Source organism: Pseudophryne corroboree, chromosome 2 (genome assembly GCF_028390025.1).
Source record: "Pseudophryne corroboree isolate aPseCor3 chromosome 2, aPseCor3.hap2, whole genome shotgun sequence".
Taxonomy (NCBI): domain Eukaryota; kingdom Metazoa; phylum Chordata; class Amphibia; order Anura; family Myobatrachidae; genus Pseudophryne; species Pseudophryne corroboree.
In genome coordinates, this window is record NC_086445.1 from 56,474,298 (window position 1) to 56,498,657 (window position 24,360).

At 45.1% G+C, this 24,360-nt stretch overlaps 1 protein-coding gene across 7 annotated transcripts in view; it reads left to right on the forward strand.

The window, feature by feature from the left end:
* Nucleotides 1-24,360, forward strand: part of TENM4 (teneurin transmembrane protein 4) — a 1,727,786-nt gene that overhangs the window by 1,534,679 nt on the left and 168,747 nt on the right. For all 7 annotated transcript variants that reach the window (XM_063951320.1, XM_063951326.1, XM_063951322.1 and 4 more), the window contains 2 exons: nt 16,043-16,144; nt 17,078-17,272. In XM_063951320.1, the coding sequence (XP_063807390.1) occupies nt 16,043-16,144; nt 17,078-17,272 (297 nt within the window). The remainder of the gene's footprint in view (nt 1-16,042; nt 16,145-17,077; nt 17,273-24,360) is intronic.

Sequence of the window (24,360 nt, forward strand, 5' to 3'; positions counted from 1 at the left end):
AATTCTTATTTTTTTTTGGTTTAACATTTTGTCATCTGGTTTATTGTTCTGACGTTTAGAACGTTACTGTCAAAATCAATTTGATGTTTCTTAAAGCTCCCTCTTAGTGCATTGAGAAAGTGACAGGGAAATAGAAGCGCACGTCGGGCCCAGAAGCCGTTGATAGACGTACAGAAATGGCAGATGGCATTTTAAAGACTGTCATTTTTATTTTCATTGTAGGAGCACAATGGCAGCAAATCTGATCTGGGGTTGGGGTTATGTCAGTGCACCGCAGCTGCTTCAGCTTTGAGTAGAGGAAAAGAACGCAGGACAGTTACCTCAGTATATATAGTGCCATGGGCTCAAGACCTCAATCAGCCAATTATAATGAGTAATTGTGCGCAATTGTCCCCTGTACAGTCTGCTGCGTCAGGGAGTGATCATTATCACCAGTGCTTAAAGTGGTCGTAGAGAGGTGGCGGAACTCACCCCATCCCCTACCTTCCCCGACGCCCATTCAATAAAGGTATTGTGCGCCCCAAAAGGGAGCGTGGTCTAAAAAAAGAAAGAGGCGTGGTCACACAATAGTAATAATGCCCACAGCAGTAGCACCCCTAATACACATAATGTCCACAGCAGTAGCACCCCTAATACACATAATGCCCACAATAGTAGCACCCCTAATACACATAATGCCCACAGTAGTAGCACCCCTAATACACATAATGCCCACAGCAGTAGCGCCCCTTTTACAATGCCCACAGTAGTAGCGCCCCTTATGCAATGTCCACTGTACTGGTAGTGCCCACAGTGGTAGTGCCCCTTATATAGAGCCCATAGTAATGGTGCCCCTTATGCAATGCCCCCAGTAGTAGTGCCCCTTATGTCCCCATGAGTGATGCCCCTTATGAAGTGCCCCCTTTACAATGCCCTCATTAGTAGTGACCCCATTAGTAAGGCCCTTAATGGTAATGCCCCTGTGTAGTATTGCTCCCAGTAGTAATGTCGCCTGTAGTAATGCCCCCAGTCATTTAGCCCATGTAGTTTAGCCCCATGTAGTTTGCCCCCAGTAATAATGCCCCCAGTCATTTAGCCCATGTAGTTTAGCCCCATGTAGTTTGCCCCCAGTAATAATGCCCCCAGTAGTAATGCGCCCCGGTAGTTTAGCCCCATGTAGTTTGCGCCAAGTAGTAATGCCCCTGTAGTTATACCCCCAGTATTAATGCGCCCCAGTAGTTATGCCCCCAGTAGTAATGTGCCCCTGTAGTTATGCCCTCAGTAGTAATGCGCCCCTGTAGGTTTGCCCCATGTAGTTTGTCCCCCGTAGTAATGCCCCTAGTAGCTTGCCCCAAGTAGTAATGCCCCCAGTAGCTTGCCCCATGTAATAATGCCCCCAGTAGTTTAGCCCCTGTAGTAATGCCCCCAGTAGTAATGCCTCCAGTAGCAATGCCCCTGTAGTTATACCCCCAGTAGTAATGCGCCCCTGTAGTTATGCCCTCAGTAGTAATGCGCCCCTGTAGGTTTGCCCCATGTAGTTTGCCCCCAGTAGCTTGCCCCAAGTAGTAATGCCCCCAGTAGTTTAGCCCCTGTAGTTATGCTCCCAGTAGTAGTCACACGTTTAAAAAAAAAAAAAATACTTACCAATCCCCGCTCCCGCTGTGATCCTTCTGGCGTCCGCTTCACACCGCTCCCCAGCACTATGAGAGACGTCATGATGTCTCTCTTCATAGCGCGCACTGAGCCGGGAGCTGGAAGCAGGAGCTCAGTAGTGAGCTCCTGCCGCCGGCTGGGCAGGAAGAGCCGGGCGCCGCTGATAACACAATCACAGCGGGCGCCCAGCATCTCCCTGCGGTGCCGGCACACATCGGGTTAGGTGAGCCGGAGGAGGCAGAACTGCGTTCCGTCTCCAAGTGGAACTCACGGAACGCAGTTCCGCCCCGTTCCGGCTCACTTTAACCCCTGATTATCACTGCATAGGGCTATGGAATAGAATAAGTAGCAGATAGCAGCTTAGCTGCTTTCCCAGTTAAGGTGAACGGTCATCCAAACCTGAGAGTAGGTCCAATGGACAATTGCTGGCTGCGTGTTGACTCAATTTGCTGCTGCATAACAGCATTTGAGTAATTGCGTAGCTAGGGATGGGCCATAATTAAATGCTGTACATAGAATTGTGTCATCAGAAATCTGGCAAATAAATGTAATATTATTATAATATAATATATAATTTTGCTGTGATCAGCAAAATGCTGCTCGCCTTCTAGGTAGCAGACTGATGGTTGCCATGGCGACACTTTACAGCAGGCTTGGGCCTACTTGTACACCACAGCTGACTAATAATGTTTTTGGTGCCGTTATGGAGTAGGGCACCATAAAAGCACCCGCTGTGCAACCCAGAAAGACATACCGTTTTAAAAAAATACAAAATGTGTCTGCTAAATTGCGTAGCCAGCACGGATATCCCAATGTGTTTGGGGGCAGCCATCTTAGCTGGCTAGAGTGTACTCGAATCAGTTTATGTCAGTAAGCCTGCCAGGCTGGAACCAGAGCCTGCACTATATTATATGTTCCATGCGTGGTAACGGTCTCTCGCGCAGCATTTGTCATCTATATATATAAAAAAAAAAAAAAAAAAAAGTAGCGCATTTGTACCCTCTCTGCGAAATACTGATCGGGACGTTTTTAATTGGATCCTTCATACATTAGCTATAATCCCAATAGTGAGTTATAGGGGAGGCGGGGGAAGCTTAGCGGCAGTCTGGAGACTCAGAAGTGCTGGGCGTAACCAGCCACACCCCAAGTGAGAACTGACCGCACCCCACACAACTTTATCAGTTGGGCGATATTATTTTTAATGTGTGGCGTTAGTTGTAGACTATTGTAAACAGATATTCACACCATGCATGTTACTATGCCCAGCTTTCACATATTTGCGCACATTCGCTGTAGATGCATTCGCTGTAGATTCATTTGTAGATGCGACCACATCAGCGCACATCTCTGGATCAAGACCTTTGTACTTGGAAACAGAGATGCAATGGATATTTTCTTCCAGGTGCAAGGTGATGGCCACAGTGGGGAATCAATCAGGCACAGAACCGAGCTTGCACCTGTCCAGTCACGTCATCTCAACCCTACGACACCTCTCCGCTGTTCCATTGTATGCAAGCACCTGCACAACCACTTCTCACTGTGACTTTGTGTTTACGAGGGATTAACAAGAGCCCCAGAGGACAAAAGACCCCAACTGGGACACGCAAGAATAACGGCAGTCTCTATTGGAGGTGTCCCACCCAGTTACCATACCTGCACATACTATAATTGTACCATATGTCCGTTGACAGTCACTTACCTATTTAGGATTACATTTACTAAGCAGTGATAAGAGCGGAGAAGTCAGGCAGTGGAGAAGTGCCCATGGCAACCAATCAGCACTGAAGTAACATCTATAATTTGCATACTATAAAATTATACAGAACTGCTGATTGGTTGATGGGGAAACTTCTCTACTGGCTCACTTCTCCACTCTTATCACTGCTTAGTAAATGTACCCCTTAGTCCCTGCGCTAAAGGCATTGCCTGTTAGATGTTAATTTTGTCGGTCGCCCCTGTCTGAGCAACCGATGGGTCACTCATTCTGAAAAAGACTGCTGGAAATAAATGTGCGCCCGAGTGTCATCGGAGATGACTGAACCACACTGACCAGAATATATTTACACCCGAGTTTTAATTCCACCGCAGTTTAGGTATAATCTAAATATTCAGCAAAGCAGAAGAGAACTTTTTGATTTCTCTGCACGTTCCTATTCATTAATATGAAGGGAAGCCGCCAGGGTAAAGGTTTATCATTAGTAAAGTTCAGATGAATAATCTCCTCTAATGTCCATATTGAATCAATGAGAAAAAGCTGAATATTTACCATGACCAAGCCCAGCTTTGTTTTGGAAAATGAGGAAGTTCACGAGCCGCTATGTGCGTTTATGTCAGACGACAAATGGAAAAGTTCTTGAAAAAAAAATTTTTTTTTTTTCTCTATCTGAGAAATTGCTGTTGAGCCATTAATGCGTCTACCTGTAATGATGCTGAGTGTTTTTGTCTCTAGCCGTCTGCTCTCAGTCTAAAAATTCTGCAAGGACCGTGGCAGCTCCTACCGCACAAGCCGAGAGTACCTATCCTCATTTATAACATCATACGCAACTTCCAAAAAATAAAACTATTATACAGTTTGGGACATGTTTATTGCATAAGGGGGCAGATGTATTAACCTGGAGGAGGGATAAAGCAGTGATAAGTTGAAGGTGATAACGCACCAGCCAATCATTATGGATTTGAAAAATGAGAGGTAGTAGCTGATTGGCTGGTGCGTTATCACCTTCCACTTATCACTGCTTTATCACTTCTCCAGGTTATTACATCTGCCCCATTATAATAAATATGTCCCAAACTGTAAAATAGCTAAGCTAAGTGTAGCTCTCTGCAATGGGAACGGGTGGTGGTGGGGTGGCAGCGGGGGCCTCTCCAACAGGACCTGTCCCAGGTAAAGAGTACCAGCCCACCCCCACCTTCTCATCGCTACTGTGTGTGCCATCACAATGGGGATACATTTGAAGTGCAGACTTTCAGCTTTCATTTTAGGGGTTGGTCAAAAATCTCGTATGAACCGTTTTGGAATTGCAGCCCTTTTTTTTTTTATATACAGTCCCTTGTTTTCAGAGTCTCAAATGTACGTAATTGGACAAATGAACATAATCAAAGATAAAATGTTCATTTTGAATACTCTGTTGAGAATCCTTTGCAGGCAATGATTGCCTGAAGCCTAATGCTGGTTTTCCTCCTTTGTTATGCTTTGCCAGGCCTTTACCGTAGATGTCTTCAGTTGTATTTGTTTGTGAGTCGTATTGTCTTCATGCTCGATGGGGTTGAGATCAGGGGATTGTTAAGGCCCATATAGAGGGGCCGATGCGGGAGAGATGTGTGCTGAGCGAACCGCTCAGCACACATCTCTCCCGCCGCTCAGTACAGCGCGATCTGTGCTGAGCGTGCGGGGGGAGACGGGGGGGGACGCTCATTTCACCCAGCGGGTGAAGTGAGCGACCCGCTAGATTAGCCTGCATGCAGGCCAATCTAGCACCAGCGATAGCGATGCGCGGGGCTGCGCATCGCTATCGCTGTTAGGGTTACACACGGAGCAATCTTGCTGAAAATCTAAGCAATCTAGTCAGATTGCTTAGATTATCGCTCCGTGTGTACCCCCCTTTACACCGAGCAGGGTTGTGGTCGGATAACACCGGAGTGACCAGAGCTTACGGGGTTCTGGACTGCTTCTGTACTCTTCTGGTAAATGGGGAGATACTTCCCAACCGTCCTGCCCAATCAACACAGATCAGCGAAACTGAGGCCACAAATCGGGACTCTCCCTGCCTAAATCAGGACAATCAGGAGATCTACAATTGTGTCCTCATACAAGTAACCTCAATGCACCATGTGACGCAAAACGCCTGGTGCGAGTGAGCTGTCAGGTCTTTTCTTTTTTTTCTTCTTCTTCTGAAAATGCGTCTTAATCACAATGCAACTAGGACGCACCAGGAGACCGTGCTGATTCACTTGATATGCAACACTTGTATATCTGTGTGCAACAGAGTCTGTATACATAGCGCAAGGGAACTTGGCGTGGGAAAAAAGCCACAGAAGCTGCATAGTAGCACTTCGTATGCAGATTCAGACTCAGGGGGGAATTCAATTAGCCAGCTATTAAATTAGCCCCAAAGGCAGCCAGCTTGCTGGATTTAACGAAAAATAAGAAATCCTCGATAAATGGGCAGTTTTCGGGTGCCGCAGCCCTGTTAACACATAGGTGTGGGAACTTATCCCGGAATCTATGTGTTAACGCCCCTTGAGAGTTAATTTACCTGGTGAGAAAAAGGTCTGTAATTGAATAGCTCTGTGTGTTCAAGTCTGAGGCTCCCACCCTTTTTCACCCCCGGTAAATTAACGTAGCTAATTGAATTGCTCCCTCAGTCAGGGAGAAAAAAAAAAAAGACTTGAAAAGACGCCTGGCCTAGCAGAGTCACACGGAACCTGGCGTGCTGAGAGGGGCTGTTTGGCGTGACTGCAGCAATAACATATGAGGGCACATGTATAACAAGTATTGACTACAAAAATATATACTTCTGACATAGCTCAATTCAGAGTACCAAAGATGGGAACACAGTGAGACTATCCACAAAATCCAGTTACCGTGACTACAAAACTGACGCCACATTCTAAGCAAATGGAAAACAACCAACAAAACAGAACAGTATTAGCCGTCATTTTTTACTCTGGAATTTGCATAATAAAGCCATTTATAGTACTCGTAAACACAATAATATTATACTTACGCAGGGGTAGTGTTTGTCCCACATACTGTACTCTCGTAGACCTGTCAGCGGCACCCTACGGACATCCATCTATATAACCAGCTGCTACTGCTGATCTTAGGACCGTGCCTCTTGGCCATTTACGTTTAATGTGCTACATTTGCAATTGTACCGTGTCATCAAAGCAAATGGCAATGAAGAGGTTGTGATCAAACAGCAGCCTTATCCGTGTTCAGATCCTCCATAAACACTTCACTAGCAGGTAATGGGACTAATAGACATCCATGTAATATTCATACAATACCCCCCCCCCCCCCCCCCCCCCCCTCCCCATCCCCTCCCTGTGTTTCTGGCTCATGTGTAGTTTACAAAAAAAACAAAAATGCAGGGAAGTGTTTGGTTTGTTGCGATTCCTTTGATCTGACCAGGTTAATAGGGATTGATTTGGTTCTGGGTAATGTTGCCGACTCTAAAAGGTGGTGTACATCAAAGCGGTGGAGCGCACTTGCTAATGAAATCCCATCTGTCGTTAGCATTCCTCGGAACATGGTCGTGGGAGAAAATGGTTACTCTGTATCAGGAACCAAAAAGAAAAAAAATAAATCTAATTACTTTTCGTTTTTTTATTTATAAAATCCACTTTAATCAGCGATTTTATTCAGTGTTCTTATTTTTCTTTTTTTTCATTTGGATTATACTTACCAGGAACATCATCATCAGTATAGAGATATTGTGGGTTTTTATGGAACGCCGTTTGCAGCCAATTGGACACGGAGTTTGCCAGTGCAGTGTTTGTTCCAAAGACAGATTTGCTAACAGCTCAGGGGCTCCCGGGTCACTGGACTTCCATCTGTATATAGTGGTGGGGGGTTTGTTTGTTCTGAATTGTTGTTGTTCCGAAATTATGTCAGATCTGGAATCATTGAACATGCATTATAAAGAAAATGTCAAATATTTGACAAAGAATATGTGAGAAGGAGAATGGTGCACAGATAAGCTTTTGCTGCAATCGGATTCGGCCAGTTGCACGGTGCAGGGTGACACTGTACAGCAAAAATCTGTTACTCCTTTTATTACGTTATTGTAGAACTCATCAGGTTAAACAAAGTGTGTTCTCAATGGTACTTCCATGTAATGGGTGTTTTCTTAGGGTGTGGTATGGAAGGTCGACAGTAACTAGGTTGACCACTATTGGTCGACAGTAACTAGGTCGACAGGGTCTCTAGGTCGACAGGTCATAAGGTCGACATGAGTTTTTTTATGTTGTTTTTTTCGGTGTCGTTTTATACGTAAAGTGACCGGTAACCCCGATTAGTGCACCTCATTCCCTCGCATGGCTCGCTTCGCTCGCCATGCTTCGGGCAAGGTGCCTCGCTCCGCTAACGATGCGCTCGACACAGGTTACTATTCCCAATCGTAGTCCGCGTGGATCGTTAAGTATGAAAAACGTAAAAAAATGGAAAAAAATCCTCATGTTGACCTTTTGACCTGTCGACCTAGAACATGTCGACCAAGAAACCCTGTCGACCCAATAGTAGTAGACCTAGTTACTGTCGACCTAGAGACCGGATAAAGGGGTCCGGAGTCACCACGGGTGGTGGAAGGTGGTGTGGGGGTGCCGCGGATGGGGCCTGGAGGTACTGCGAGTGGTGGAGGGGTGGGTAATGCTTCTCCTCCTGGAAGCAGCTAAGCTGCTGTCCTCCCTTTGGCAGTGGCTCTCCTGGAGACTCACACAGCAGCCAAGCAGCCAGTCACTATTGTTCGGGCCGGTGTCCCAGCTCGCCGCATATGGGAAGAAGATGTACTCACTAAACTACAGCTCCCAGCAGGCCTTAGCGCCGGGCTGCTGGGAGCTGTAGTTTATTTAGTGCTTCTACTTCCCTGTAATGCGTCGCGTTGGGACACCGGCGCTAACAATAGACTGGCTGGCAGAACTGACTGACTCGCTGAATCAATGTAAAAGGTGAGAGTGCTGTGCAGTGTCAGTGACACTGCACACCCACTGCACTGCACAGAACTGTCACCTTTTACATTGATTCAGCGTCCAGACATTACCCTCCGCGATATCACCCACTCTATCCATTACATTAGCCATCTCGAGGCTCCCAGGGCAGCAGCACAGGTGCTGTGTTGCGGAGTCAGGGCCTTGGGGGAAACTGGGCGCGGCTGTGGCGGGGAGGCACTTCTGTGACATAACGCGCAGAGGAGGCTCCTTGGCTCAGAGAATATGTGGTGCAGGGAGGACAATGAAAACCGGAATCACTGTACATTGTTACCTTACCTGTTATGCAGCTAATGGAGGCGGGGCAAGGTACTTCTTATCATTAGCCCCACCCCTTTACAGTATCATGTTGCAAATCACAGGTCTATGGAGAGGGGGCAGGGCCAAAATGTTTTGATTCTCATTTTGACCCCACCCGCTCCCCTTGGGCACACTTCACTAGAATTTGGGCAGGTTGCGGGAGAACCACCTACTCTTCCAGGGGTTGCGCGGGTGTTACGGGGAAGTAAGTAATTATGTATTATTGTTACTATGCATATACTCTATACGGCACTGTTGAAACGTTGCGGCACCTTAAAAATGAAGGCTTATAAGTTATAATAAGAATAATGTTATGCTCAGCAGGTTTCCTGTTGGTAATATCATGGAAGGACACCTTGATTAGGTTTCAGTGGGGGAGACTGTATGTGTGTGTGAATGTTAATGGTGGCTCCTTTATATATGGAAATTTGTATTTTCAGTTAATCTACTTTAATTCCAAAGGCCTGCAAGGAATAAGTAAAACTTGGATGTACGGGGACAAAAAAGCCCTTTGTCTTGTCCTGTTCTTATTGCAGGGATTGAAGTATCTTCAACATTTTAGTTTTCCTGACCCCAGAGCCATAATTTTATATATTGAGTTAGGAGCCCTCACAAGAGCACCTGGTAATAGGACCCATCTGTCAAGGGCACCGTCTACTGCTGAGGTCTGAATGTAAAAAGGTCCCATTATTCTATCCAGGGACTTTCATGGCAAGCTGCTGATTTCTATTAATGCAGATAAGAGAATTCTGGAAATAACCCTTTGCCTTTTATACCTGTTATGCAAATATCCTTTCTGCCCAGACTCCCAGAGCGTTGGGGACAATAAAACAATGAGCGAGTGGCATTGTAGAAATATAATATTCTATAGGACAAGCTGAACAAGGTCCTTTTGTCTGAGCGGAGCTGTAACTCTCTGCGGAGAAAGGTAATTTCATGTTTACTGCATTACGAGTCTTTACTGTGATAAAGTATACATTGCCGTCTGTCACATGGAGCTGCAGACTGCGCTGACTGCGTCTAGCTGAGTGCTGCAAGCATTTAGGATGGTTATTTAGGAATTATCTATTTGGAGCTTAGTTATCACATAGTTTGGGGGCAAGATTTGGCCCATGCATTCTGTGTTTGTGCATGCCAACATGTAAAGGGGTGTGGCCACGCATGGGGGTGTGTTCTGGCTGCAATTACACCCACTCGGTAAGCGGAGGTGCGCCTAGGATGCGTATAACACTGAACCGCCTGTAGCTGCTGAAAGTATTGTTCGCTGGGCTACTTAGCAAGCACAGTAAGAATAACTGCAAGTGATTGGTGGGGTGGGTACTTGTACCGGGGGGTTAGCAGAGGTAGAACTTGGGGTACACGGTGAGGGCAGAAGTCCAGGATGCAAAGACAAATTGGAGAGGGGGCACAATATCAAACTGGACAAAGATCAGTTGGGGGAGGGGGCTTACTAAAAGACATAGAAATGTAATTTAACAAAAATGCAGTGGAGACTGTGCACTGTGTCCGGCAGGGTGTAGTGCCACTCCTATGCCTTTACCATACATGTAATCTCCGGGAATTTCTAGGAGTTATCGCAGACTTCAGATGAAACCGCCAACCTACCAGGTGCCATTTCACATACTTGCTTCAGGTGACCATAATGACGTAATCTGTCCCTATCATGCCATTGCACTCTTTGCTCCTGCCCCTTGGTCACTGGGCTTCCTTTCCTGGAGATACCCGAGGGGAAGTCTTAAGAAATAAGCAAGTATGACCTTATACGTTGCGTAATCTACAGTATGGCCATAGCCTTGGTTTCAGGTGACCTAGCATGGTAGAACAGGGGGGAGTGCTCTATGGAGAAGAGGACATCACATGGTAACAGCCGGTGTGTGGCCTACAATGCCTAGTCGCACCTAGGGATGGCCATCAGAAGGGTGGCATTGAATGTTCTATTTTTCCTGCCACTGCTGATGGCATGTAATTAACCTGTTCAGTGGTTTGACCCATCGATGGTACATCCATGCTCCTGTTTAATTTATCACATGCATCGGAATGAAGCAGGCGATGGGTGCAACCATCACAATCGTGCAATCGAATGGCGAAACCATCACCATCGGGCGGAAAACATTGATGGTTGTAAACCATGGGTTATCGACGGCAGTCTTTAGTTGCACCTCTGGGGTCCAGAGGGGCAGGGGGCAAGTGTGGACTCTTTCAGCACTGGTCACCTACGGCAACAGTCACTGCCTCCCCCCGCCTGTTACTAGTACATTATCCTCTCTCACAAGACGCATGGACGTTTTGCAGCCAATCCTCCGATTTCATAGGAGAAAAGCGTGTAATGTGAAATCAAGCTTCCAGGGACTGACAATCTTGAAAAGCAATTGCTCTTAGACTAATTCAGATCCCGCTTCAGAGGTCTAAAGTAGGCAATGGCCGTATTTGTGAGCAGAAGTGATGCTGGGCTATTTATAAATGGACTTCTGAGTCACTTGAAGCTTAGCAGAACCAATCGTCTCTGTAAAAGGCATATGTTAAATATTATGCGCCGATTTTCGGATTTGCACTAAATGTTCTAATAGGGGGGATTATTCTTTGTTGCCGGTGCATTACGTTTTCCCTATATTTCATCTGAATTGGAACATGTTTCAGTTGTCTGTCAGGAGCCACTTAAATGCAAAGTCAAGGTCTCCAAAAAGCCAAATGCAAGCCGTCCATTTAAATAGCAATATTTACCATGTGTGCCATTAGCTGTGCATGGAGTTAGTAACTCTCCAACATGAGGTAAGGGGGTCACAGGCGATTAGGATCAGAAGTGCTCGGGGGAGAGGGTTGTCTCTCTGTTTCCTATCAACTGCTCTTTCCAATGGAGACGCCGCTGTCTGCTTAACGTACACTGGGAGCCAATACAGTAAAGTGTCCTTACGTCGCCCAAGAGAGATGTGCACAAGGGGTAAGTGGCATGCAGTTATATTCCCGACTGTATATGGAGAGATGTACAGATCACTTCTTGAGAGGTTGCAAACAATCTGGCTCCTAACAGGTGTATATATATATAGATTAGTTGCAGGTCTGATGAGACATTTTCAGGGGCACACCCTATTGTGTGACTGAGTGACTCCGCTTTGCCACACTTGTGTGCCCCTATTATCTGATCGCACGCAGTGCAAGTATATGCTAGAGAGTCTCAGTAAATAGGCGTGCATTCAGCTCTGCAGTTCAGGCTGTTTTATATTATATAACTTATAGTAACATTCACAAATACACTGAATATATAAATTTAAGGTATTTTAAGGTGTGGATTTGGTCAGAGAGAAGACCTCCGCCCATATTGTGAATTATGCAATTAAAGTCCACTACAGGACGTCATGTACAAGCTCATAAAAAGATAACAAAGGGACCATATGTGCAATATAGATTGTATAGGCCAGCTGGCCTAATGTAGCGGCGAGTGTAGTACTGCTGACCGGCGGTCAGGAGACCACCGGTCAGCTTACCGACGCCGGGATCCCGGCAGCTTATTGACGCCGGGATCCCGGCTAGGAGGGGCGAGTGCAGCAAGCCCCTTGCGGGCTCACTGCGCTCTCCACGCTGCGGGTTCGGTGGCGACCTGCGGTCGCTACGGGTTCTATTCCCACTCTATGGGTGTCGTGGACACCCACGAGTGGAAATAGTCCCTGTTGATCGGCATGCCGACCATCGGGATAGTGAGCCGTCGGGCTGGTGGAGGAGGTCATGTGACTGTCGGTCAGCTGTCCGGCGGTCACATGAATACCACCCGTAGCGGCTTGAGTCAGAATTTGGCTGCTGTTCATGCGGTTGGAAGGTCTCTGCATATATAGGGGGAGATTTCTCAAAGCTTGGAGAGAGATAAAGTGGAGAGAGATAAAGTAGCAGCCACCATTGGTTGGTTTATCTCTCGCCAAGGCTTAGTAAATAGACCCCTTTATCTCCGTTCACTTTATCTCTCTCCAAGGCTTAATATAGACCCCACAGCCTGTAAAATGACAGTTTGGTGCTGGTTGGTTGATATTTTATCTCTCTCCAAGCTTTGATACACCTCCCCCATAGAGCCAGCTCGTGGTGGTCACCCCACACACCAAACCTGGTCAGTAATTCTGTCACTCTGAGCTTGAGCAGACTTTGGGGTCTATTCATGAAGCAGTGAAATGAGTGGAGAAGTTGCTCATGGCATCCAATCAGCTGCTCCGTACAACTGTATAGTATTCAAACTATAACTGTTACTTCAATGCTGATTGGTTGCTATGGGCAACCTCTCCATTGACTAATTTCTCCACACTTTTCACTGCTTCATGAATTGACCCCTCTGTCATTAGCTCCAATTGGTCAGTGGGGGTGTGGTAAGTTTATGGATCCATTTGCGCACATTGGTGCATGTTGCTCATTCTTTTATTCCCTGAGCCTCAAATGGGTTCTAGGTGGCTAATCAGTTCATTTTATATCCATCTATTTAACGAAAGCAAAGTGTCATTTCAATGATATTTGAGCTATTCCTTTTGTTGCTCTCATTTATTTTCCGAGTATATTTTTATTGGCAGATTGTAATAATTACAGGTTTTAAATACCGCTATTGTGTAAGTAATGTGAGGCGTGTCCTGTGTGCCAGAGGCGTCTCTTGCACTGTGCCGCACATCACACACAGATAGGACAGCTGCAGCGACACACTTGCGGCACGCGTGTCAGTTGGCCGGTTAGGAATTTACCGTGGATGGATATTATGCACGGGTCAGTTTGGTCAGCATTATTCAATGATCACCATTACACGGTCTGACTTGGAAATGGGATATAGATGAATAAATGAATAGGTGCTGTAACCTGTCTGAAGTGCTTTAATGGAAAACACAAGTTCCCGCCTTTTTTCTTTTCTGCTATTTGACTACCAATTGCGCCTGACATCTATTGAACATTGATGGCCTCCAAAATGAAAGGCGGCTGAATCTGTTCCTTCTTGGCCCCTCTTAGGGAATTGCTGTCTTCTCGCACAATACTGATAATGAAGCTGTTACAGCGTATTTCTCACACTCTGGTTTTCCAGCAGAAAATGTACCTGCCACTTGCCCACGGCCATTTTGTGGACTGTTCATTCATTCCGAATGCACCCGATAAGGTCACCTGGAACGTACAACTTCTCTGAGGCAATTGTGGGCAGTGTTGTGTCTGAATGGCTCCTTTCTCAGCCCTTACAAAAATGGAGACTAATACATTTATAATTGGTGTACGTTAAAGGAAAAAAAGAAATAATAATAAAAAAAACTATATATATATATAAGTGCTGGGCAACAATTAAATTTTTTATTGCAATTAATCGTAGGATTTTCTGCAATTAATCGCATTGTAAGACACAAAATTCAATAATGAATTCAAAAGTAGTATATTGCGCACTTTTAGTACTGCTATATGAACAACAGTGCAATAACAGTTGGTTTGCAAACACATTAAAGAAGGAGGCTTGTGGATCCAGCGGCTTCCACCGCAAGCGGGTATGGCAGCTGGCGGCTTCTGAGTCCAGTGTCTTCCACCGCAAGCGAGTCTGTCGGCTTCCACCGCAAGCGGGCATGACGGCTGGCAGCTTCCTCTTCCAGCGGCTTCTGCATCAAGGGGGTCTGGTGTCTTGCTGCTTCCAGGTCTGGCAGCTTCCGGCGACGAACGGAGCAGCAACAACTCTGTACATGGCTCTGCAGCACACATGTAGCCCACCAGCAGCGTTAACGCAATCAAATTATTAACGCCGTTATTAAGCTACGGCGTTAATACAATAATATCTCGTTAACTTGCCCAGCTCTGGTACGCAGCGGTGTCCTGACGAAGTCCATTGATGACGAAACGCGTTGGTCGTGGCTTATTGACATAGACGGCTGGACGTCAACCGCGGAGTACCAGAGCTGGCGGGGAGCTCCACCAGGGGGCATCACTACTGGGCAAATACGCTGAACCTGAGTGACTGCTACAGGGGAGCCAGCTAAGTGTGCCTTTTTAAACTTACATGTATGTGGATATTTACACTAAGTAAGGTTATTTTATATGCTATTCACAAGTGCGCTCTCCTCATTGTGCAATTTCTAGAATCCATTTTCTCCTGGCTGGAGTGGATGAGCCTGTACACTGCATGTCATATTGTATTATCTGGAACAATTGGTGCTTGCGCGTACTTAATTTCTCTCTCTCTCTCTCTCTCTCTCTCTATATATATATATATATATATATATATATATATATAATATGTAATTGCAAGAGAATGCCGCGCCACTTGTGATGCCACAATTCCCAAATAGTTAAAAAAACAATCCCAGTTATTTGGGCGTCAGCTGTCCCCTAAAAACAACGGCAATGGTAGGTTGCCGCAAATGTGAAATAGGAATACCGGATAGGGGTTCTAAGCGACCTAAGGTGTTTATATATGGCCGAGTACAACATATATATAAATATATAAAAATCCATATATAAGAAATATGTCTAAAAAAATTTTTTTTACATTTTTAAAAAAATTATTTATTTCACAACACTAGAAATGTGGTTAAAATACAGTACCAATAAGTATAACAATAAAAATAATGAGAATCCTTTATATAAAATACAGTTCTCTAAAAGATGACTATTTTTAAAAAAGGAATGCACATGAATTAAATTCTCAAGTAAAGTGCAGATAGTCTGTGCAAATACGCTACTCAAATGTGGAAAAAGTATTATGAGTCTTAACTGATGTAGCAGGAGGTCTCTGGATGGAAGCCAGAGACCTCCTGCTACATCAGTTTATTATTATTATTTTTATTGTTATACTTATTGGTACTGTATTTTAACCACATTTCTAGTGTTGTGAAATAATTTTTTAAAAAATGTAAAAAAATTTTTTTTAGACATATTTCTTATATATATATTTTTATATATTTATATATCTGTTGTACTCGGCCATATGTAAACACCTTAGGTCGCTTAGAACCCCTATCCGGTATTCCTATCTATCTATATATATATATATATATATATATATATATATAGTTAGTGTGTATATATATGTAGGTGTGTGTGTGTGTGTGTGTGTGTGTGTGTATGTATGTATGTGTGTGTGTATATATATATATATATATATATATATATATATATAATGTTTTGTTTTTTATTATTATTATTTTTTACTTTATCTGTGTGAGTAGCACTATCTGTATATTATAAACTAGTAAATTAGATTTGCAGGGAAAAAAATAAATGAGCCGCGTGCAAAAATTGCCTCAGTGATCTTAATGGACACTGGAGCATTGGTAGGCAGCAGTTCTATTCAGTTTGTCTCAAGCCACAAAATGGCTGCCATCATTGAGTGTCATAACCTAAGACTCATGTCTGGCGTAATGTGAATTAATAATAATGTCCTATAAATTTGTGTCCTTTCTTCTTTCTCCAGAATCCGTGGACGACTGTCCCAGTAACTGCTATGGAAATGGGGAATGCGTGTCTGGAAATTGCCACTGTTTTCTGGGCTTTCTTGGGCCAGACTGTGGAAGAGGTTAGGAAACCTGATCTTACATTTGACCTAATGTGTATGGGGGAAGGGGACCTGAGTGTTCTGTGCATGCTACCATATTTCTGTGGAAGCCCATTCCACAGTGGAGGTCACCTAAGCTGTATAATGAATAGACTGCACTGTTGTATATTGAGTATATTTGACTGCTGTTTAGCTGTTTGCACATAAAACTTGTAGAATAACAGATAGTTACAGCAAGGTGTATGTCATAATTTTTATTTTCTTTGCTCTGAGATCATCCCGGCCAGTCAGTAACGGTGGTCAGTATATCTAGGGTGCAACATTTTTCCACTGCTTTATCAAGTTTGTCCTATGAATCTATTTTATATGTGTATGCTTAGGGTCTGAGTAGCTTTGGTCAATGGTGAAGCCCCTGTTTGGAAGTTGACAGATGTATTCAACCTGTAGCCTTTTCGAATGACCTCTGCAGTGCAGAGTATTTCAGGAGATGAGTACAGTGATCTTTCTGGAAGGCAGTAACCTGTCTACCGTGTGATTATGATAGTGAGGACGGGGCTGTATGTGACAGGGGCAGTGACATGATGTGAGGAGGGGAATGGAGGCAGCAGGAAGCCACAGACTGAGAGTTATATAGTGGGAGGAGCAGGGTCCCCAGCAGCACAGAGTATATCAGGAGATAAGTGATGTATCAGTGAGGAAAGGGCTGCATGTGACAGAGGCAGTGACATAATGTGAGGAGAGGAATGTAGGTAGCAGGAAGTAACAGGCTGAGAGTTATATAGTAGAAGTAGTAGGGTCCCCCAGCAGTACAGATTTGTGATGTTCTTGTCAAACTGGTATAAATATACAACAAGGCAGAAAAACGTAGCATTTGGAGCATTGTCCTGGTAATTGGGTTAATGACATTAAGGGAAGAATTTCTGCTGAAATTAACTATTTAATTTCTCCTTCCAGCATCCTGCCCCGTATTGTGCAGCGGTAATGGACAGTACATGAAAGGGAGGTGCCTGTGCCACAGCGGCTGGAAAGGTGCCGAATGTGATGTTCCCACAAATCAGTGCATTGACGTGACCTGCAGTAACCATGGCACCTGCATTATTGGAACATGTATCTGCAATCCCGGATACAAAGGGGAGAACTGTGAAGAAGGTAGACGCACATAACAATGTTATTTAGTTACTGCTGTAAGATGTCTTGTGTGTGACATGAGGAACTGATTTCATCACTAAAGTCTTTACAACATGGAGAGGATAGTTTGATTTTAGCTACTTAAGATTTTTGGTTTTCATTGTAAAATGAAGGTTTCATAAAATTTGCAGTGGATGGACCATATTAATACAGGAAAGTAGGGGGGAGGATGACAGGAAGCAGTTGACCAGTGATATTGAAGTACAGCAGCCCATTCCTGTATTTTCTGTAGCGCAGCCAGGTACTCTCACAGTCCCTATTCATTTGTCTACAAATAAAATCTACAGAATCTGGCAAATCAGGGGCCTTCCTTACCGCTTGATCAGCCAACAAAAAAAGCACCATCACCCCAAATTTTGACCACGTAGCCCTAAATCTATTTGCACCCATAATAAGGGTTCCTTGTCCATTCCCAAATTAAAATGCAGGGCTTTGCTATCGAGCACTATGGGGTCTATTCAATTACTGTCGGATTTCTTAAAACGTCAGAAAAACTGCACTTTCCGACTTTTTTAGGTCGAATTTTGATTCGACCTATTCAATCATAGTGCCATTTTTCAGACATTTTAAAAAATCCAACTTGTCAGAAAACTTTGTCGGATTTGCGGGCGATTCCGAAATGAACGTTATGGTAAGAACTTACCGTTGATAACGTGATTTCTCTTATGTCCACAGGTATCCACAGGATAACATTGGGATATTGTCGAGCGACAGCGAAAATGGCACCAACACGGTCACGAGCTTTCTGGCCTCCCAGGATGCATTGGGGCCTCCACTATATAGTCCCGCCCACTGACTCAGTCAGATCAGTTCTTTCCACAGCGATTATAGGCAGGAACATTAGGTAGAGACCTGTACAGGCGATAAGAACACACATGCACACACCCTTCCATACAAGAAGGAAGAGGTTTTTAGTGTTTGTCTAGATCCTCAAATCAGATGCGTCCGGGTGGGATCCCTGTGGATACCTGTGGACATAAGAGAAATCACGTTATCAACGGTAAGTTCTTACCATAACGTTCATTTCTCTGGCTGGGTCCACAGGATTATCCACAGGATAACATTGGGATTCCCAAAGCCATTTTAGTGGTGGGGACGCTCCTGATTGCACAGGAGGACCTTTCGCCCGAAGTCTGCGTCATGAGAGGCAAAAGTATCCAAGGCATAATGTCTGATGAATGTGTTTATGGAAGACCATGTGGCTGCCTTACATATCTGTTCTGCTGATGCACCCTGTTGTGCTGCCCAAGAAGGACCTACCTTACGTGTAGAGTGTGCAGAGACATTAGCCGGAATAGGGAGATCTGCATGAGAATAAGCTTCAGATATTACCATTCGGAGCCATCTCGCCAGCGTCTGTTTACTAGCAGGCCAACCTCTCCTATGGAATCCGTAGAGGATGAAGAGGGAATCTGTTTTCCTGATGGCACTAGTACGATCTATGTAGATTTTTAAAGACCGGACCACGTCCAGTGACGCTTCTCCCGCAGATAGTCCCGATACCTGAAAAGCTGGGACTACAATCTCTTCATTCAGGTGAAACTTTGACACCACCTTTGGAAGATAACTAGATCTCGTTCTGAGAACTGCTCTGTCTGGAAAAAAACTTAGGAAAGGAGACTTACATGATAATGCTCCTAAATCTGACACTCTTCTGGCTGACGCCATTGCCAGTAAAAAAAGAACTTTAACCGTTAACCACTTAAGATCTGCTCTCTCAAGTGGTTCAAACAAAGGACCCTGGAGAAATTTAAGAACTAAATTCAAATCCCAGGGAGCTGCAGGAGGAACAAATGGAGGTTGAATATGTACTACTCCTTGGAAAAAAGTACGTACATCCTGTAGGTCAGCAATCTTCTGCTGAAACCATACAGTCAACGCTGAGACTTGCACCCTCAAGGAAGCAACCTTCAACCCCTTATCCAATCCTGCCTGCAGAAAATCCAAAATTCTAGCTACTTTAAAGGCTCTTGGATTGTAATTTTTTCCAGAACACCAATGAATATAGGCTTGCCATATTCTATGATATACACGGGCCGAAGAAGGCTTTCTTGCTCTAAGCATGGTTTGGATTACTTGCTTTGAAAATCCTTTAGCCTCTAAGATAGAGGTTTCAACAGCCACGCCGTCAAAGACAGGCGATCCAGATGACTGTGACAACAAGGACCCTGCATTAACAGATCTGGACGTTGAGGGAGCAGTATCGGTGCTTCCACGGACATTCTCCACAGATCTGTGTACCAATGCCTTCTTGGCCAAGCTGGAGCTATTAGAATGATTGCTCCTTTTGCCTGTTTTATCTTTCTCACTACTCTGGGTAACAGAGATATTGGAGGGAACAGATATGCCAGCTGAAACCTCCATTCTACTGACAGTGCGTCTACCAGGACTGCTCCTGGGTCCCTTGTTCTTGATCCGTACCTCGGAACTTTGTTGTTTAGACGAGACGCCATAAGGTCTATCTCCGGTAGACCCCATCTGTTCACCAGTGTCTGAAATACCTCTGGGTGTAGTGCCCATTCGGTTTCCTGAATGGTGTGCCGACTGAGAAAATCCGCTTCCCAATTTAGTACACCCGGGACAAATACTGCTGACAATGCTGGGAGATGGAGTTCTGCCCACTTTAGAATGGGAGTTACTTCCTCCATCAGACTCTTGCTGTGAGTCCCTCCTTGATGATTTAGGTATGCTACTGCCGTCGCATTGTCTGAGCGGATCTGGACTGGTCTTCCTTGTAGATTGTCCTTTGCCTGAACTAGGGCCAAGTAAATGGCTCTTATTTCTAACAGATTTATCGGCAGGCGACTTTCCCTTGCGGTCCATTTTCCCTGGAACCATAGGCTTCCGAGTACCGCCCCCCAACCTTGCAGGCTGGCATCTGTCTTCAGGACTTGCCACTCTTTTATCCAAAAGGGTCTCCCCTTGTTTAAATGGTCTGTCTATAGCCACCATGCTAGAGACCTTTTTACATTTACTGGAATCTTTATCATCTGCTTCTTTATTGTTTGATGATTTCCGTTCCATTTTGTCAAAATGAGATGCTGCAATGGTCTGGAGTGGAATTGCGCATATTCCACCATGTCGAACGTTGATACCATCAGACCCAACAGTCGCATTGCTGCATGGACTGACATTGTCTGGGCTTGCAACGCTTCCTGAGCCATGACCTGCACCTTGACTATTTTCTTCTCTGGTAAGAGAACTCTCTGTAGGTCTGAATCCAATATGGCTCCCAAATGAACCATCCGCTGTGATGGATTCAGGGACGACTTCTCCCAATTTATGAGCCACCCGTGTCTCTGTAAACAAACTATCGTCTGTTGGAGATGGCTCAACAGTAAATCTTGCGACTGTGCTAAGATTAATAGGTCGTCTAGGTATGGGAATATCCTTATCCCTTGTTTGCGCAGACAAGCTGCCAAAACCACCATGATCTTGGTAAACACCCTGGGTGCTGTAGCTAGCCCGAAGGGCAGAGCTTGGAACTGGAAGTGTTCCTTGAGGATGGCAAACCTGAGGTAACACTGATGTGATAGTGCTATAGGCACATGTAGGTAAGCATCCCGCACATCCAGAGATACCATATAGTCTCCCGGTTCCATAGCCAACATTATGGAGCGTAAAGTCTCCATGTGGAACTTCGGGATCCATATGTAATTGTTCAACATCTTCAGATTTAGAATTGGTCGATATGACCCATTTGGTTTCTGGATTAGAAACAGATTGGAGTAATACCCCTGTCCCTTTTGTGATGGAGGTACTGGGACAATCACACCTGACTGCAGTAATTTTTGGACTGCTTCTTGCAGGGCATTGGCCTTCGACTCTATACGAGACGGGCTGGTGCAAAAAAATCTTTGAGGAGGCTACCTCCTGAATGGGAACCCATACCCCTGAGATACTACCTTCTGCACCCAGGCATCTGTTGTTGACTGTTGCCGTGTGTGCAAATTGCAGGAGTCGGCCCCCAACCCTGGAATCCTCCAGGCGGAGGCCCGTCTCTTCAGGCTGAGGGCTTTTGTTCAGGTTTGGAAGCTGGCTTTTTGCTAGCCCACTGCTTCTTACCCCTGGATTTAAACTGGGGTTGTTTAGGCTCCTCTTTACCTTTCGCTTTGCTTTGCCAGCGAAATGAGCGAAATTTTAAACCCTTGGACTTAGGGTTGTAGGTAGCCGGAAATCTGACCTTCTTCGATTCAGCCTCTGACTCTAGGATATCCGATAAAGGTTTTCCAAATAATATATTACCCATGAAAGGCAATGCTTCCAATTCCTTCTTGGACTCCGCATCTGCCTTCCAGGTCCGTAGCCAGACTGCTCTGCGAGCGACTACTGCCAGGGCTGAAGCTTTAGAAGCAACAGTGCCTACATCAATGGCTGCTTCTTCTAAATACTGGGCAGATTGTCTTAAACGGCAAAGACGATCCTCTTGCTCCCTAGTAGGAGAGGGGATGTCATTCTCTAGTTCCTCTATCCATTCGCCCATTGCCTTTGCTACCCAGGCCGAAGCCATAGCAGGTCTTACCACTGCACCCACAAGAGAAAAAATATTTTTCAATAGGCTCTCTACCCTCCTGTCTGTGACATCATTCAAAGAGGTAGATGACAGTGGCAAAGCAGATTTGTGCACGAGTCGCAGAACATGTGCATCTACTTTTGGAGGAACTTCTCTCTTCGAACAATTTCCAGCAGGAAATGGATAATAAGATTCCCATCTCCTAGGAATCTTATACTTTTTACCGGGCGCTGCCCAAGACTCATCCATCATTTCCGTCAACTCCTCTGACGCTGGAAATTCAGCTTTCACTGACTTTGTTCGTTTGAATACAGGTGCTTTTGCTTTTAACGCTGTCTTGGCTGGTTCTTCCAGAGAAAGCACAGCCTTTACTGCATTAATGAGTTCAGCTACATCATCTGAACTAAAGCTCTGCGACTGATCATCATACGGAGTTGAATCTATTGTTTCCGCATCATCATCCGATGTATCCTCTTGTGTAGTCTGCCATACAGACGTATCTGTCTTAGTCTTACCTACCCCTTGGTTGCTTGTAGAGGCTACTGGAACCAAACCATAGGAATGGAGCTGCATGTATGGGTTCATAGTGTAACCTAACCCCTGAGGTGGTGCTACTGGAGCTAACCTGTCCGCTATTGAAGACAGAGTCTTTGCGAACATATTCCATGGTGGCTCTACTGGAGGTTGAACTAACTCCTGTTTTTTACTTCGCTGAAAAGCGAAACAGTTTGCACACAAACCCTCATAAGTGACCAATTGAATCATATCAATTACCCCTGACTTACAAGATAAGCATGTTAGGGCTGTAGGAGTGCTTGACAAATTCTCCTCGTCACTTTTGCCGCTCACAGACATTTTTACTGATATTGACTACACAATTTTGTGACTGAACCACACCCTATAATCAGTATATAGAGGTGAAATCAATCTGACCACAGTGCACCTGATTTGAGGGTCAGAACAGGAATGACATTACACAGAAAAGTCAGCACACATACTAGCAGTCAGTCACATGTTAAAGCATTAGACATTGTCATATGAGAATACAACCTCCATAACAACTTATACATAAGTAGGAAATTTGTACTTCTGTTTAACTGGTTCTTTTTCAACATAACATGCAGAAAACACAGTAATATACAGGTCTCATATGCAATAGGTACTAAAAATTAACAGTGCACACTAAGAAGTAGAAGGAATTTTTAGTACTGTATACCCTGCCTCCAGGGAGCAGGATACAGGGAGACTCACCACACTTCCATATCCAAGCAAAGACGCTCGAAAGACGCTGAGTGGATTCAGACGCTACTGGTGTACACTGCCGCTCTTGGTAACTGATAACGGACACGGACGCTCACCAACGGACACGGACGCTGAGCGACTCCACGTGCATGCAGACACTAAAGGCCTGCGACTCGGTCTGGGCGGGTTTATATCCAGTGTACACAACCGCAGCGTCTAAGCTGCGACCGAGTACCCTCGTGGTAGCGTCTGAGCCGGAAGTGAGGTCATTCAGTTCATGAAACGAGAGACCCGCGGGAACTGGCCATGAACTCGGAGGAGGGACGGACAGGAGAGCGTCTGAAACCCCCTGTTGACTTAAACTCCCAGGATCGCGGCCTCACCTAGTCCTGGCGCCTATGATCCCCGAAGCGTAGCGCTGTCACACTCGAGATGTTCGGCGCATCAACACGCTGTTTGTAGTCTCCACCAAATCAGCGTAGCTGTGTCCTGACCCCTCTAGTAAGAGGAAGTCCATATACTCACTGTCTCCCCATGCTCCGGCCACAGCCTGGTAACATCTGCTGGACCTGCTAGAACATCCGACACAGACGCCCGTCGAGACAGCACTGTACCGCGAAGGTAAGCGTTGTTGCGACCCGGTGGGGAGTTGTTGGAGCGACTCTTTCTAATACACGTTTAAGACGCTGTTAAGAGAAGTCGCTCAAACAAAAACAGTAAGTCTATAAAAATAAAGTAATGAAAACTTGAGGCTGCTTTCACAGCAGCCCTGTGACCATGCGGCTTCCTGCCGCACCAAGCAAAAAACTGATCTGACTGAGTCAGTGGGCGGGACTATATAGTGGAGGCCCCAATGCATCCTGGGAGGCCAGAAAGCTCGTGACCGTGTTGGTGCCATTTTCGCTGTCGCTCGACAATATCCCAATGTTATCCTGTGGATAATCCTGTGGACCCAGCCAGAGAAAGTTTTTTGGCCCTTTTTCAACAATGTCAATCCGACTTTAGAAAAAGTCGGATTTGCCCGCAAATTGAATACTATACTAGATTCAATACTAATTGAATAGACCCTATATCTGCAAAAGACCGCGTGCAAAGTACAGTCCGTATATTTGAACTCTGGAGAGGCAGCATGTTCAGTTCTGGGGTCATTTCCTTTGAAGGCATTAATTGCCTAAGACTAACGTTGAACCAATGCACAGTGTATTTATTTCCAGTTTTGCCCATTTTCCCCATACAGTCCAGAATGACGTGTCAGATTACAGCTCACCCTAGTCTTTTTTGGTTAGACCAGGGT